General features: G+C 35.5%; 1 protein-coding gene across 2 annotated transcripts in view; it reads left to right on the top strand.

Annotated features, from left to right (window-relative positions):
- LOC127432161 (suppression of tumorigenicity 18 protein-like) overlaps positions 1-17,575 on the top strand; it is an 84,351-nt gene that overhangs the window by 39,747 nt on the left and 27,029 nt on the right. For both annotated transcript variants that reach the window (XM_051683013.1, XM_051683014.1), the window contains 4 exons: positions 1,584-1,632; positions 6,244-6,274; positions 9,754-9,947; positions 15,140-15,862. In XM_051683013.1, the coding sequence (XP_051538973.1) occupies positions 1,584-1,632; positions 6,244-6,274; positions 9,754-9,947; positions 15,140-15,862 (997 nt within the window). The remainder of the gene's footprint in view (positions 1-1,583; positions 1,633-6,243; positions 6,275-9,753; positions 9,948-15,139; positions 15,863-17,575) is intronic.

Raw genomic sequence — 17,575 nt, 5'->3', positions numbered from 1 at the left:
TTTTTTTTCTCTTGAATATAAAGATTTCTAGTGTACTTTTATAGACTATGTTGAAAATGGTCTTGATACCTGAGCTATACAATGCTTGTTGACATATGGTTTGGTTTGTAGGGTGGTAACAGGGGTAATTAAAGGATTGTTACTAGCCAGCTGTTGCTGGATCACACTGAAGTCTTTCCAGCACGTTTAAAAAATATCGAATTACATAACCCTTAAAATCTGTGTAACCCTCATCTCACTTTTTTGGTTGGCAGTTTTCAAAATAAAACCTCATTCTCATCAGGCTAATAAAATAAGTCTTTTTACTCAACAAAATGAAGTCAAACAATACACAAAAAACAAACAAACAACAACAACAACAAAAAAAACTCTTACTCTCAGTTTTTTATATTTTCAGTTTCAAGTGGTAATCAACAAGAATCAGTATGGAAGTATCGAGCCACTTCTGGCGTGCTGCTCACGTTAGCGCCAATGTGTACACGACCGCGCAAGTGTAATGAACTAATCAGGTACATTAGTTTTTACAGAATGTAATCTATAGTGTTTGGGAGTTGTTTGTCTCAATAGGGACCCCCAGTAATCAAAAGTAATGAAGCTATTACGCGTCGGGAGCTGGGAGAGGGCCGGTGTGGCATTAAGAGTGGGCCACATAAAAGGTTTATTAAAGGAAATTAGGGTCCATCAGTGCCACACCTGCTCCCCCTATTATAAATGTATGACAGGTCAGTGGCTTCAATCACAACAGCCAAGCCGAGAGAAGGGGAGAGAGGAGTCGTGTTTCCCATTATAAGCGAAGTAACATCCCAGCCAGTGACTCACCGAGCTCACCAGACCCTCCGACCGCTATAGAGCGCCATCAGCCCAGAATAATTACATTTAATAGGTTTTATTTGGGATCAGCAAGGCACTGCTGGCAGAGGGAAACAGAGAGAGAAAGTGAGTAGGTGCTGCAGTATTAACAACTCTTTTTGTCTGAACACACAATATTGCACCACACTACTTATGTTTGTATTTTTGCATTATTATACGGAGTGACTGTCTCACCCTTTTAAAAGTAAAGCCCTGTCTATCTTTACTTGGCGGATTTTGTTTGTTTTGTTGGTGTAGTTTTGTGGCAAGCTAAGACAATTAGACAGACAGCCCAGTGCACACTATACACATAATAAACCTGATGCACTGCGTACAATGCATTTGTAAGACAGTTCAATGACCTTTCTTTTTTGTGATAACACCACACTCCAGAACCCATTGAACTGATTGGATTTTGTTACTTTTGTTACTAATTTTATCTATAGTAATCCTATCATTTTAAACTTGCCAATTCTTTTTCACGTTCTATCAAGTTGTGCCCCTGTGCAGATATGGTGTTTGTGAAATAACATCCAAAATAAAATGCTTGCAATGTGATAAACTCTTGCATCACACTAATCTGGCTTACTTATTATTAGTAACCTAAACTGAAAGGAGCATGGCCTTTACTCTAATGATGAGATCCTTTTGAGATGAGTTATTAGACAGGATTATACGTCTCTGAAATTGAAAACTGCTATTTGTTATTAACTTTTTGTCTGTTTTATTTCCAGATGGAGTCTGACAGTGAAGAGAATCGAAGTGAAACATGTGATAGTGCAAGTAAGTACTATAACACAACTTTCATAAAAATATATAGGCTACTAAATATATATATATATATATATATATATATATATATATATATATATATATATATATATATATATATATATATATATATATATATATATATATATATATATATATATATATATATAACAAATAAAGTTTAAATATAATATAATATAATATCAACTTTCATTAATTACATTAATTAACATTATTACACTATAAAGAAATAATTGCGTGGTAACCTAAAAATAATATAATATAATATAATATAATATAATATAATATAATATAATATAATGATATAATATGAAATGATAATATAATATAATATAATATAATATAATATAATATAATGATATAATATAATAAAGTTAAATATTATTTAATATGGCGTTAAAGTATCCTTAATGTAATAGATGCATGTCTGATATGTTAATGTATATTCAAATAGTTAAATGTCATAAACTTATTATTTATTTTCATATATGAATTACTGACATGCTGAGCATTATATAATGTTTAACATCTGCCCCTTAACTCTTATTTTCACATATATACGCATTATACAGTTGCAATCAAAATTATTCAACCCCCCCAAGACAGTAAGGATTTACAAAGGTAAGCTTTTCTGATGACCCAGAATTTTTAAACTTTACATCTATATCAGCTGAGTGACACATTCAAAGTCATAGTGTGAATATATAACCTAATATTTCTAAATAGCAGGATTTTTAAAAAATACATAATTATTCAACCCCTATTGCGTGTAGCTGTTTCTTAAATATGTAAGGCTACACAAGTAATTGTTTTAAAACAAAATTAAGTCATCACTCTACAATGGCACTTATTTAAGTTTTAAAATTTAAGTTTAGCGTTGTAAGCAAAAATGTATTTCTATGCAAAAAATGCAATTAAAAATAAGCTGTCTCAAAAGCTAATAGAGGAGATTATTTCATTACACAAGAAAGGTTATGGCTAAAAGTACATTTCCAAGGCACTTCAATTTCCAATAGACAAAGTTGGCAGCACCATTCATACATTTTTTAAATATGGTACAACAGCAACGTTCTTGGGGTGTGGAAGAGAGCAAAACTTCACCAAGGGAAATGTTGACTCCAGCTGACTGAATATTCAAGAAGTAATTAGGAAAGACCTGTGGAGTCCTGGAAGAAGGTTTTATAGACATATGACACTAAACTGAAAATGAGTTTTAGACCCATGGGTCAGCAGTACTTCTGGAGTAAGATGACAAGGTGATGACAAGAATGACACCATCCCCACAGTCAAGCATGGAGGTGGGTCAGTCCTGTTATGGGGGTGTTTTGCGGCTGCTCTGACTATGTGACTGACACCATGGATTCTTTCAGGTGTCAGGCCATTTTGGCATGAAACATGTGATGCCTTTAGTGTGTAAATTGAAGCTCGGTGATCACTGGATTTCCAGCAAGACAATAACACCAAGGATACATCCAAGTTGTCCAAAATCTTGTTCAGGGATAGGTCATGAAATGTCCTTAAATGGCCCTTTCAGTCCATCATTAAAATCCCATTGCAAACCTTTTTTGGGATTTCAAGGAAGCAGTGGCAGCACAGAAACCAAAGAATGTCAATGAGCTGAAAGCTTTTGCTCATGAGAAATGTGTAAAAATTCTAATAGAGAGGTGTCCGAAGCCTGAGAACACTTACCTTACACATTTATTTGATGTTATTAAGGATAAAGAATGCTCCACAAATGATTGACTTTGGGGGTTGAATATTTTTGACATGACATCTGTTGAGAGAATTAGTTATTTTTATTTTACAATTTGGGTAAACTGAACTCAGAATCACTCAAATATGTATTAAAAACTTACTTTGACCGTTTACTGAGGTTTTAGTTGATGTGTTTTAATTCACATCACCAGAATGTATTGCTGGTCAGGGGGGTTGAATAATTTTGATTGCAACTGTATATTTTTAACTAAGATTATATTATATTAACAACTGCCCCTTAACTCTTATTTTTGCACTTATTTTATATTTTAAAGTTATGTCAAGATTTTACCAAAGAAAGCACATATTTTAGGTTACCAAACTATTTTTTACTATTTAATAAAGATTATATTATATTATATTATATTATATTATATTATATTATATTATATTATATTATATTATATTATATACTATATGCTAAATCTTGTCAAATTTTGCTGTTTGGTGTTTTTTTGTCTATTATTAGTGTTAATAAACATGTACAGTATGCATTATATTTGCCCTATAATAAGTTCACACAAACAAGGAGAACACATTTCCCATAATGCCACAGTTCAGCCAATCATTTGTCACTTTGTTGGCCCACTTCCTCCCGTGACCCTCCTTTACTCGTGTGCGCACCCCCTTTCCTATGCACATTTGATCTGAAGTGTTAGTTTAACAGTCACACGTCAGGTCTGTCAATTTTAATATTAATCCTATTAAGCAAGAGAAAGGCGCGGTTGCCACGACGATGCATTATGCAGAGACAGTGACTTCATTATGTGGCAATATTCTTTCAAACGAGTTAAGGAGGCCGTTTTGAATGGAAAGCATGACTGGGGACATCATTATTCAAGTGTTTAAAACCTTGTACTGTACCTCTCATGTGCGCCTGGCCCTTTAATGTGCCGGTAAAAATTCATGATGGTTTTTTTATTGAGTCTTCTCTGTGGGATTGAGGTGAAGCTGTGAATGAGATTTCTCTCAGGCTAACACACATTCCTTCTCTCTCTCTCTCTCTCTCTCTCTCTCTCTCTCTCTCTCTCTTCGTCTGTATGTCTCTTGAGACTAAGTTCACAGTCTGGCTTTGAATATATCACATTGTCAGAGTAAACTGTTGTCAGTTAAAGTGAACCAGCACTTTTTTCCAAGCAAAATGTGTATAGTCTTACACTACAAACTTTTTGTTTTAATAAAGTTGCTAATTGCACCTTAATTTTGACCCAGGAGAAAATATTTTGCATGCTGAACATGCTTTATGAGATATAAAAAATACCTTGCAGAGAATTTTAAGTCTTTAAATCTTTAAGTCTGCGAGTGTGGTTTCTAGATTGTTTCTTGATATAAAGTGTAAACTTCACCCAGAAATTAAAATTATGTCATCATTTGCTCATCCTCATGTTGTTACAAACCCATATGACTTTCTTATTTCTGTGGAATATAGAAAGAAAACATTTTCAAGAATGTTCATGCTGCTCTCTTCCATTTACATAAAAAAAAAAAAAAAAAGCTTCCAAAACGGTGTTTTCACAGCGATGCCATAGAATAACAATTTTGGAAAACTTTTTTATAGTCTATAAAACCTTTTTCCACTACAAAAACATTGTGCAATTAGAAGGTTTCATGTATGGTTCTTAATGGAACAATAATTACAGATAAAGAACCTTTATTTGTAAAAAAAAATACTATAATGAAAACACAGTGATCAGGCTGTCAAGTTCCCAAAATGAAAAAAAAAAACACCTTAAAAGCATCATAAACATAGTCCATATGACTCGTGATATGTTTCAAGTCTTCTGAAGCCATACAAATGCTTTGTTTGAGCAACAGACAGAAATTCAAGTTGTTAATTACAGAAAATCTTCCCCTCTGTCGTAGATCTCAAGCAAGTATATATTCAAACTTGGCATTGCAAGACATCAAATGGCAAACACCATTGATTTTCGTATGTCTTGTAACTTTATATATCTTTTGGAAAACAGCACACAAGTTTGAAGCTTTACAGTTGTGGTCACTAAATGCTTTAACTGTATGGAAAAGAGCAGCGTGAACATTCTTCAAAACATCTCTTTTTGTGTTTCATGAACGAAAGAAAATCATAGGGATTTGTAATGACATGAGGGCAGGTAAATGATGACAGAATCTACATTTTTGTTTAAACTATTCCTTTATGAGGTAAAAATTCAAATATTTGACAAGTTCTCTCTCAAGTAGATACATGTGAGATCATTTAAGTTTGTACTCTAATTATTTACCTCCATAATTGGGCAAACTAATAATTAAAACAACCAATCATTTTTTTCTTAAAGAGACACACGACACGTGCTTCCTTCACGTTTTGTTATGTATTGAACTGCATGCAGTCACCTGGACGTTATGGCTACAAACCCAGCAGCACTTTACAAATCCACTAATCTTTAAAAAAAAAAAAAAAAAGGCCATCTGATACTGGACAAGGCCAGCTGTATCCTCTCATCCGGCTGTTTAAAACTACCAGAAACTAGGCTTATTTGCATCCCTGTCAAAGGACGAAACTGACATGGGCGTTTCGTATAGATTTGCATCCTTTTTGCTACTATCCGTAACCATATTTTCAAAACCCTGATCACACAAACGAAGGTAAAGAAGTAGGGTGTGGGGTTATGTAGTTTTTAGTTTTTAAGTATTTTATTTGCCACAAGAGCTCTTTCATGACAATAAGCGTCTATCACAGAGTCACCAAAAGCCTCATTGTGTCCGTTTGAGTGTGACATTAAAGCGAGAGGTGTGTGAAGGACCATAGATAGGTGGCGGAGGGGCCGGTCTCGCCGGTGGAAATGTAAACGCGTGTGTTTACTCATCTCTCTCTCTTTCTGTTTGTAGTTCTGCCTGACTGCATTGCTGAGGCTCCCAGGTAAGGCAGAGTTCACTACCTTTTTTCACTCCCTTAGAACAATAAACAGTAACAGACATCTACAGTGGCTCCAAAGAAGTATTTGGAAACTTAAGCTGATTTAAAGTGTTTACATTTTCTTGCATTAGATACAGAATATCAATGCAAATGCTACAATGCAAAAAAATAAAAAAAAAAAAAATAAAACAACAACAAAAAATCGTAATCAGTACTTTTGTCTTATTTTGTCCTTGAAACAAGATAAATTTACTTGCTATAAGTACTGTACGAGAATGGATAATAAGACTTGCTTTTTCAGAGAATATTTTTCTTTGTTTAAAGTGTAAAATTTGTAAGATATATACACAAAAAGAAAAATACAATACACCCTAGATGTTGAGCGTGAAAATCTGAGGAGATGAGCAGTTACAGAAATACTCAAACCAGCCCATCTCACACCAAAAATCATGCCACGGTCTAAATCACTGAGATCTAATTTTTTCCCCATTCTGATGGTTGATGTGAACATTAACTGAAGCTCCTGACCCAGAAGTATATGCATGATTTTATTCATTTCACTGCTGCCACTCCATTGGCTGATTAGATAATCACATGAATAAGTAGATGTACAGGTGTTCCTAATAAAGTGGCTGGTGATTGTGTGTATATATATATATATATATATATACATATATATATATACAGTTGTGCACAAAAGTTTGCATACCCTTGGAGAATTGGTAATATATGTACCATTTTTAAAGAAAACATGAGTGAGCAGGCAAAACACATTTCTTTTATTTCTTATGGGATTCATATTCAACTGTAGGTTGACAGAATGGCACAATCATAAGACAAAACATGGCAACAAAGAAAAAAATGAAATGACCCCTGTTCAAAAGTCTGCATACCCTTAGTTCTTAATACTGTGTATTGCTCCCTTTAGCATCAATGAGAGCATGCAGTCTTTTGTAATAGTTGTCTATGAGGCCCCAAATTCTTGCAGGTGGTATAGCTGCCCATTCGTCTTTGGTCGTCTTGCATGAACCCCACGTTTGAGATCTCCCCAGAGTGGCTCGATGATATTAAGGTCAGGAGACTGTGATGGCCACTCCAGAACCTTCACCTTTTTCTGCTGTAACCACTGGAGGGTCAACTTGGCCTTGTGCTTAGGGTCATTATCATGCTGGAAAGTCCAAGAGCATCCCATACGCAGCTTTCGTGCAAAAGAATGCAAATTGTCTGCCAGTATTTTCTGATAACATGCTGCATTCATCTTGCCATCAATTTTCACAAGATTCCACGTGACTTTAGAGCTCACACACCCCCAAAACATCAGTGAGCCACCACCATGCTTCACAGTGGGTATGGTATTGTTTTCACTATAGGCCTTGTTGACCCCTCTCCAAACCTAGCGCTTATGGTTGTTACCATAAAGCTCTATTTTGGTCTCGTCACTCCAAATTACAGTGTGCCAGAAGCTGTGAGACCTGTCAAGGTGTTGTCGGGCATATTGTAACTGGGTTTGTGGCATTGTCGCAGGAAAGGATTCTTTCTGGCAACTCGACCATGCAGCTCATTTTTGTTCAAGTATCGTCGTATTGTGCTCCTTGAAACAACCACACCGTCTTTTTCCAGAGCAGCCTGTATTTCTCCTGAGGTTACCTGTGGGTTTTTCTTTGTATCCCGAACAATTCTTCTGGCAGTTGTGGCTGAAATCTTTCTTGGTCTACCTGACCTTGGCTTGGTATCAAGAGATCCCTGAATTTTCCACTTCTTAATAAGTGATTTAACAGTACTAACTGGCATTTTCAAGGCTTTGGATATCTTTTTATATCCTTTTCCAACTTTATATAATTCCATTACCTTGTTACGCAGGTCTTTTGACAGTTCTTTTCTGCTCCCCATGGCTCAGTATCTAGCCTGCTCAGTGCATCCACGTGAGAGCTAACAAACTCATTGACTATTTATACACAGACACTAATTGCAATTTTAAAAAGCCACAGGTGTGGGAAGTTAACCTTTAATTGCCATTTAAACCTGTGTGTGTCACCTTGTGTGTCTGTAACAAGGCCAAACATTCAAGGGTATGTAAACTTTTGATCAGGGCCATCTTGTTTTAAGAATGTGAATGAATCTGGTATTGATTAAGTAAATTATTTATTTATTTATTCATGTGTAGACATTTTCTCTTTTACTTTTACTGGGAAAACAAGAAATAAATACTGATTAAGAAAACTGTAATTCATTTTTAATTTTTTACTATTGTTTTTTGTTTTACGTGTATCGTAGATCTTTTCTCAGAACTAGCATTTTTGTATTTACCAGCTGGTCTCAGACAGAACATATGGAAATGTTCTACTATTGTTTGACAATTACTTTTTGTCTTCGTTTTGAACCGTATATCTATTATTTCATCTCTTACAAACATCTTTTTGTGAAATGTTTTGCGTGAAAAATGTACTTGTGCTTTTATCTATAAAATAAATGCCACATGGTTTGATATTGTGCTATCTCCTCCAATGAAATGTGATTTTTTCTTTTTAAGTATATAGTATTTAGTGTCTAAATACTTTTTGGGGCCACTGTACTTGATGTGAATAGTTTGTTGCATGCCTGTTATGCAATTTAAATGCATTATCTTATATCATACCGTGATTTCGTGCATATCACAAAACAGCTTTTTTATGATATAGGCATACAGCAAACAGTTAATCCTTCGTATCATTCCTTATTATGCAGTGTAATAGCTGATAATAGCAACAGATTTCTCATTGAAAATTATGAGCCAGTTCGTTTTTGAGTGTTTTGGACTCTGTGTTCACACATAAGTTCACACATGAGGATCTGTGATCTGAATTTCTTAGTCATATCTTGAAGGGAATTTCAGATGCTGCCCTGATGAGCTCTGTAAAAAACTCATTGCCTCAAAGTATTTTGAAGTAAACATGAGACCGCATTCAACCCATTTTACTTCCATTTACTTCCATAATGTGACATATTTCCAAGTGAAACTAGCTAAAACTTTTATTATTATTATTATTATTATAATTTCAGCATTTGCAAGAATTCAATGATGTACTAAGTTTCCAGTTAGAATCAAAAAGAATCTTAGGCCACGTCAACACTAATCCATCCAAGTTTCGAAACCTCTGTTTTTAGTTTCCTAACATCATCCTTTTCCAACATCAAGAACCAAGGAGCCAACTCAAGAATCCTATAATGCAAAAACAAATTATTGATAAGAAAATAGTTCTTTGCCGAACCTAAGTTGTAACAAAGAACCATTGATGAACCTTTACATATAGTACTTCATATACTGTATGTTAAACTCATTTAAAGACTTTGACTTTAGAGTTGACACCCCAAAACTTCAATCCATCACCCTTTGGGTCAGATTCATTAGAAATGTAAAGATTGAATTGTAACTGAACAGTTTAACTACGTGTCTTTCATTTTTGTCAAAATCCATCCAATAAAATGGCACCCCTATTGATCAGTTTGCATCTCGGAGCGGGTAAAAAGCGAGCAGCTGTGGACGGAGCCCGTGGGGCGCCAGTCAACAAGAGGAAATCGCTCCTGATGAAGCCCCGGCACTACAGTCCCAGCTCCTGCCCCAGTGAGGGGGATGACGAGGAGGACCTGGCAAGCGCTCTGGACAAAGACGTGCCCAGGAACACTGACACTCCAGCAGGTAGACAGATGTCCTGTTGTTTTGTCTGTTTTGATGAACAATTGACGCTGAATTTTAAACTACCATCTGTTGCATTCATATATTTGTTTCCCTCCTCCTCCGTCTCCATCTCTCATCTCCTCTCCCCCTCCCTCGCTCCCTCAATCCATCCATTCACCCAAGTCCACCATGTTTGTCTATCACATCATTCTTGTGAAGTACATGATAGGTGATCTGTCCATACTTTCCTGTTCGGACACTTTTGGCCATTTTGTTTTTACTCTGGCGTCCAGATTAAGCCAATTTCTTCCTCGAACATCTTGGTTTGTACGTGACTTCTTTGAAACCCGGATTAAAACTAGGTGCCGTTAAAGTAGCTACAGCCCGGTTGATTATGCAGCCTGCAAAAAGTGCTTTTTTATAAGCAAGTGTGGTTGCTTGCATAATTATGCAAATAGAGGAACTGAGAATAGAATGCACCAAATTATATTGTGCCTCCTTGACAAAAGAGAGCGATCACACACTCCAACAACAAAACATTTTTGGCAACGGAGGCAACGGAAACGTTAAAGTTGATATTACGTTTTAAAGCAGTCTCTTTTCTGTGAAACAAAATGCTGCCATTTCCTAATGAATCAAATTATGAGCATGTTGGCAACAATACCCATGCTTTACATGTGTACCCCCACACCCCTATAATCTGCACTTATTTGGTATATTTTTAACAATGTAACCAAGCAACAAACTCTAATTGTCCCTTTCGAAAGCTTTTGTTAGACCATCGCACACTGCCCAAATATACATAATTAGGCATAATGTGCGCCGCTCATTATTGGACACATGTGGGTTGTTAAATGGACAACAGAATAGCTCAATAAAATGAAAAGCATCATTGGAAATGGAATTTATTTGTTTCCCTGCATTCATATTACCCACAATTATCATAACCTTGTTTTTTTTTTATTTCTTTTATTTTATTTTTATTTATTTTTTCCAAAGTTGTGGAATGATTAAGGAAATCTTGTTTGTCATATTTCCCTGCAGTCTTGCATCATGTTTACTTGCCAAAGAGCTATGGAAAATTGATATGCCTTGAGGAGCTACAAAAAAATAAAGAATTAGGGTGTAACGGACATTTCAAACAAGACAGGGAGTTGATGGCGACTGGGACCGTAACAACAGAAAGTGACATAATTAATGGATCAGTATGGGGAATGAGCAGAATTTCATGGCAAAAAGGAAATGTAAAAAAAAAAAGGAATTAAAGGGGTGTAAGGCTTCCATTTGGTGCTGTTGTGTGTGTGACTCAAGCCAAGCTTCTGGTCTCCATACACACAATGGTAATAATGGTTATTCTGGAGTATAAACCATTCACCTGTTCCAAAATACAAACCACTCACTGCATCCAAGCATTTTTCGCCCTTGTTCGCTCCAGTCTTTTTTTCTTTTTTTTTCACTGTTTCATATTTATTTATTTTTTTGGTCAGGCCTGTGGCTCCATCTGGATGGCAGTGAACTCCTAATCGCCTGCACTGTTAATTGTGTCTTAGCATAACTGCCGAACTTTTCATCTGCGCTGGACCGGTTTTGATTTTCACAAAAAGAATTCAAACTGCTGACCAAAGCAACAAAAATCTGGAAAATCTGCGACTTTTAAGTGTGTTTGCATAGGAATTCATGCTTGGGTTTAGTTTATACATGCAGATGCCTTATATTCACTTCCATTGAAGGTACCTCATTGTAACCCAGATTTTTGCTTTTTTTTTTAAAGAAAAGGAGGGAAAACGAGTTGAAATTAATTTTATGGTGATCAACATTATGCCATAAATGCTGTCGGTTGAGCTTATCCCTCCTATTCTGTTCAAGTAGGGCTGCTTACTTTGCTGTTCGCGGTCATTTTTGACCAGAAGCATTACAGGTGTAACTTTCTTTTTTAAATGAATTAAAACATTTCTTCTTCCCTGAAGTAAAAGCAACAAAATTATGCACGTCTTTTGGGATTTTATGTTTTTAGATCTTATTTAAATATACATTTCTCAATTTCACGATTAATTTGCATATGCAAATATATTGTAAAATGTATTAACTTCACTACAGTAAAAACCTAGTTGAAACAGGAAGAAAATATGAGAATTTCTCATGTATTGGGGGTAGATTGCTGCCATCTAGTGAAAAAAGAATAACAACATGACTTGAAAATCATGTTATAACAATAATAGCCTGTAGATGGCTGCAGTGTTCTGTGTGCCTAATAGTAAACTTTTCTGTAGTGGAATAGGTAAACTTTCTTACATTGGGCTCAGTTTCAGTTTTTGTTTTCTCTCTCTCTCTCGTTCTCTCTCTCTTTCGTTCTTTCTCTCTCTCTCTCTCTGTCTCTCTCTCTCTCTCTCTGTGTGTGTGTTGTGTTCTGCCTTCTGGCTGTGTTAATCTTACCCATTTATGTCTGTGTGTGTGTTTGCGTGTGTGTGCTACATTGTGGGGGTGTCATGGTCTCACCCCCTCATTTGTGTGTGTGTATTCTGCATTGTGGCTGATTTGTGTTGATTTTTTTGGACAAAATAAAAATAAAAAAATCGCTGTGTGTTATAGTGTCACCAGTGTGTGTTTGTGTGCGTGTGTGTGTGTGTGTGTATGTTTTGCATGTTGTATAGTCTCACCCCATTATTTCTGTGTGTGTTTGTTGTTGTTTTTTTGTTTTGTTTTTTGTGGATGATTTATAGATTGTATTTGACAAATAAAATAAAAAAATTGCTCTGTATTTTAGTCTTTCCCATTCATTTCATGTGGTCGGTCAATTTTGACCGCAAACAGCAAAGCTGTCTTTTTTTTTTTTTTTTTTTTTTTTTTTTTTTTTACGACAACTTAGATTTATTGAATCAAGTCCAATTTTTTGGTGTGTGTTTAGATGGAAAATGGAGGAAAAGTCACCACTCAAATAAAGGAAAATATTTGTATTATATTGGAAGCTTTTTTTTCAGTCAAAATTGATTTAACAGTATAGGAAGTTTAATTTGTATTGAACCCAGAATAGTCCTTTGTATAGCTCTATACTCTTGCTATATGTCCGAAATTATAATTTTGTCATTTGTTTCTATATTTATTTTTCCTTTCAGGAGAAACAACCAAGATAAAGTTGATACTCTTGATAACCTCTGAGCATTGTTTTTCTTCTGCTTATAGTAACATTCAAAATGCATACAATTGGTTCCATTCCAAAAATAAAAACGGACAAGACTAACCACCCATTCCTCAAACAGCAAGCATAAAAACTATAATTATCAGCACAAACAGAATCAAAATTTAGTTTCATGTGCATGCATTGTGCCTTTGTTTTGTACAGCGCCACTGCAGACCTCTGCAACAATATGTTTGAGTTTGTCATGGTGTGAGCGAATTGGAAAGCGCACTCTAACCCCTCAAAGCCTAGTTTCCATTTGGCAAGCAACGGGTGAGATTGTAAATGCCACTGAGCTCTCTATCCCCCATTTAGGGATGTTTTTGTGGGATGGGGGGGGGGGATTAAAAGCAGAACTACTTTATACGCTCTTTAAGACTAGCAAATGTTTAGTAAGGCAGAATGATCCCATTAGAAGCTCCTGAAATCGCATGTGGCGGGAGCCAAAATGCTCTAATATCTAATCAACTCAGCAGTTGCATATGGTTTGGAGGGTGGCATATAAGGATAAGAGGATAGATGTATCTCATGCTTATGGTGTATTTTGAACTTTAAAACCTAGTGCCCATAGAGCTTTAACCTCAGCGGGTAAGTTTTAGCGAGATCAGTAAGGGATTGTAAATCAGTTCAGCTGATAGTTTTCTATTGTTAATCACTGACTCGATTACTTAATGTAATCGGGTCTGTTATGATTCCAAATAGTCATTTGAAGGTGATTTTAAGGGATAAAAGGTCTTAGATATGTCTGACCCTTTAAAAAGGAATTAATTATTCTATAAACCAGTCAAAAAGTCAATAAGCTTTATGGATTTTTCAAATGTAGTGCCGTAGTACAGCAAATCATGCTCCTTTTTTTTTATTAGCGTCTACAGATTTATATGATCTATTCTTTCTTATATCCATTATGGATGAGCTGTTGGGTATGGGGTGTTAATTTTTTTCCATTATGTTCCATTATGTCGTTTTGAAACACACAGTTGTGAAACTTTCATCAAATTAAAATGACAACTAAACTGGGGGTCCATGATTTTGTTTATTTTAATTTGAAGATGAAGATAATTAGTTTTTGTTTGTTTCTTGTATTAACCCATACATTTATTGAATATCTCATATATAGTGTATATTTGGATGGAAAACAGATAAATTAGAAATAGATGGAAATAAGTAAAGCATTTTTTAAAGCAGTTGGCATACTTTGAAAAATGATACATTCATGACATTTCCTGACCTTATGTCAAAAGTTATTTTTTATATTGTTATTTCTTATATACACTACCTGTCAAATGTTTTGAAACACTTACTCATTCTTTATTATAATTTTTTTTTTTTTTTTCACATTTTAGAATAACTCCTTCAATACTGTTTAAAAAGCATCCCAGGGTGATACCTCAAGAAGTTGGTTGAGAAAATGTCAAGAGTACATGTCTGCAAATTCTAGGCAAAGGGTGACTACCTTGAAGATGCTAAAATATAACACAGTTTTGATTTATTTTGGATTTTGTTTAGTCAAAACATAATTTCCATAGTTCCATTTATGTTATTCCATAGTTTTGATGACTTTACTATTATTCTAAATGTGAAAACAAAAAAAACAAAAAAATATAATAAAGAATAAGTGTTTCAAAACTTTTGACCGGTAGTGTATATATGTCTTTGTCCTTATAGTATGTGTGCTTGACTTGCTAAAACACTGCAAAACATTTTTGTGAATGCTATTCATTCATTCATCATCTAAACATGGCAAATTTCTAGACTCCTCTCCTTGCAATATTTTGTGTACACCTATTGATTTATGGATGTGTCTGGATTCATGTTTTCCCACTTCTACTACCAACCTCAAGTGGTCATTTTGTACTGATTTTGCAGAACTAACAATCTGCAAATTTAATCTCAATGTTAATGAATTACTTGATGAGTTTTTTTTTTACTGGGGGGAGATTTTTGTAGTCAATTTTCCACTCCATTCAAAGCATATAAAATGTGCTTTTTAACAGCTGTCCCCTCTATGGTGATCTCATAGGTCAGCAATGTCTTACAGATGTCTCTTTTACCTGTATCTCTGATGAGGACCTCAATGGTGATGATGTCCTGGAAAACACTATCTATCACAATGCAAAGTCACACCCCTTATTGTCATGGTCGGAACAAACGAGCGAGGGTTCACCAGACCTGGTGGCTCAAATGTCTGAACACCAAAACAAGCAAGAGGAGGAAGAGAGCTTAGATTTTGAAGACAAAAACCAGGAGGACATCAGAGTCGGTTATCCCCTGTCCCCAGACCAAGAATTAGATGATGAAGAATGGAGCAGTCCTCGATCCTTGACGAAGGTCAATGGCATCCATCATAGCCCCAGTTCACCTACAGACGATGCCCTTATAAAGAGACTTCAATTAGGGCACCAACTCCACGAAGATGCCCTTTCTGCATACAGAAACAGAAACAATGCAGGGTCTATGATGGAGGAGTTTGGTTGTCCAAGGGAGTTCAGTGATAGTGAGGAGGAGCTCCAGATGTGCAGGATAGAGGAGCGAGGAGGTGTTTGGGGTCCAGGTCTGGTGACAAGTCGTTTGGAACTGGACAGGGCCAGACTAAACCTCAGTCTTCTAGAACAGGCCATGATGCTGCAGTCTGAACATAGACAGGTCTTCCACAGTGCCTACAAAGACATGGACCGCTTTCTTCTGGAGCAGATAAACCATGAAAGAAGGCAGCAAAGGATACTGGAGATAGACACCAGGACCATGTACCACAGCAGCAAAGGTGAGATTCACAAGAGCTTCAGTACAGTTTCACTAGAGATTCATCACAAATTCACTACAGCTTCACCACAGCTTCAGTACAGATTCATCATAGATTTACTACAGTTTCACTAAAGATTCATTACAACTTCACAACAGCTTCACTACTGTTTCACTGCATATTCGCAACAACTTCATTACAATTTCACTGCAGATTCACTACATATTCACCACAGTTTGAATACAGTTTCATTTCAAATTCACTACAGATGCATTACAGTTTCATTACAGATTCACTACATATTCACAATAGTTTCATTACAGCTTCACTACAGATTCACCACAGTTTCACTTCTGTTTCATTTCAAATTCACTACAGATGAATTACAGTTTCATTCCAGATTCACTACAGATGCATTACAATTTCATTACAGTTTCACTGCATATTCACTAGAGATTCACCACAGTTTCACTACAATTTCAGTCCAGTATCACTATCGATGCATTATAGTTTCATTACAGATTCACTACAGGTTTACAACAGCTTCATTACAGTTTCACTATAGATTCAATACAGATTCACCTCAGTTACACTACAGTTTCATTCCAAATTCACTACAGATTCACAACAGCTTACAGTTTCATTCCAGATTCACTACAGATGCATTACAATTTCATTACAGATTCACTACAGATTCACAATAGTTTCGTTACAGTTTTACTACAGATTCACTACATATTCACCTCAGTTTCACTGCAGTTTCATTCCAGATTCACTACAGGTGCATTACAGTTTCATTACAGATTCACAACAGCTTCATTACAGTTTCACTGCATATTCACTAGAGATTCACCAAAGTTTCACTGCAGTTTCAGTCCAATATCACTACAGATGCATTACAGATTCATTACAGAATCACTACAGATTCACAACAGTTTCATTACAGTTTCACTGCAGATTCACTACATATTCATCTCAGTTTCACTGCAGTTTCATTCCAAATTCACTACAGATTCACAACAGCTTCATTACAGTTTCATTGCATATTCACTAGAGATTCACCACAGTTTCACTACAATTTCAGTCCAATATCACTACAGCTGCATTACAGTTTCATTACAGATTCACTACAGGTTTACAACAGCTTCATTACAGTTTCACTACAGATTCAATACAGATTCACATCAGTTACACTACAGTTTCATTCCAAATTCACTACAGATGCATTACAGATTCAACACAGTTTAACTACAGTTTAATTTCAGATTCACTATACTTTCACCACAGATTCACTACAGTTTCATTATAGATTCACTAAAGTATGGCTACAAATATAGCTTCACAGCAATTTCCCCATAGTTCTACAACAGCTTCACTATAGCTTGCATAAGAGACAATTTTCTTTGTAGTACCTCATGAAAAATAATACTGAGAACAATTTGCTGATTTGATGATGATCTTACCAGCTTTTATGAGTTTAAAGTTGGAAATTTACATTTTCCACTTAAAACAGAAGATATCTAAGGAAGACATCTAAGTATGTTTCCATTTGTTTCTCAAAAACTCAAAATGTGTGAAATACCACAAAAGCAACCTAAATTATTGTTCTTTTTACTGTATTGGAGATTCTCATTCACCCAAGAAGCACACCGTCTACATTTCTGTTTCATATGTATAAGTGTAAAAATCTGTTGCGCTTCAGAATGTATGAATGTATGATTGGCCCATTGCAGT

Source organism: Myxocyprinus asiaticus, chromosome 41 (genome assembly GCF_019703515.2).
Source record: "Myxocyprinus asiaticus isolate MX2 ecotype Aquarium Trade chromosome 41, UBuf_Myxa_2, whole genome shotgun sequence".
Classification (NCBI taxonomy): Eukaryota; Metazoa; Chordata; class Actinopteri; order Cypriniformes; family Catostomidae; genus Myxocyprinus; species Myxocyprinus asiaticus.
Note: the sequence above shows the minus strand (reverse complement) of the source record. Positions and strands in the feature narration are given on the sequence as shown.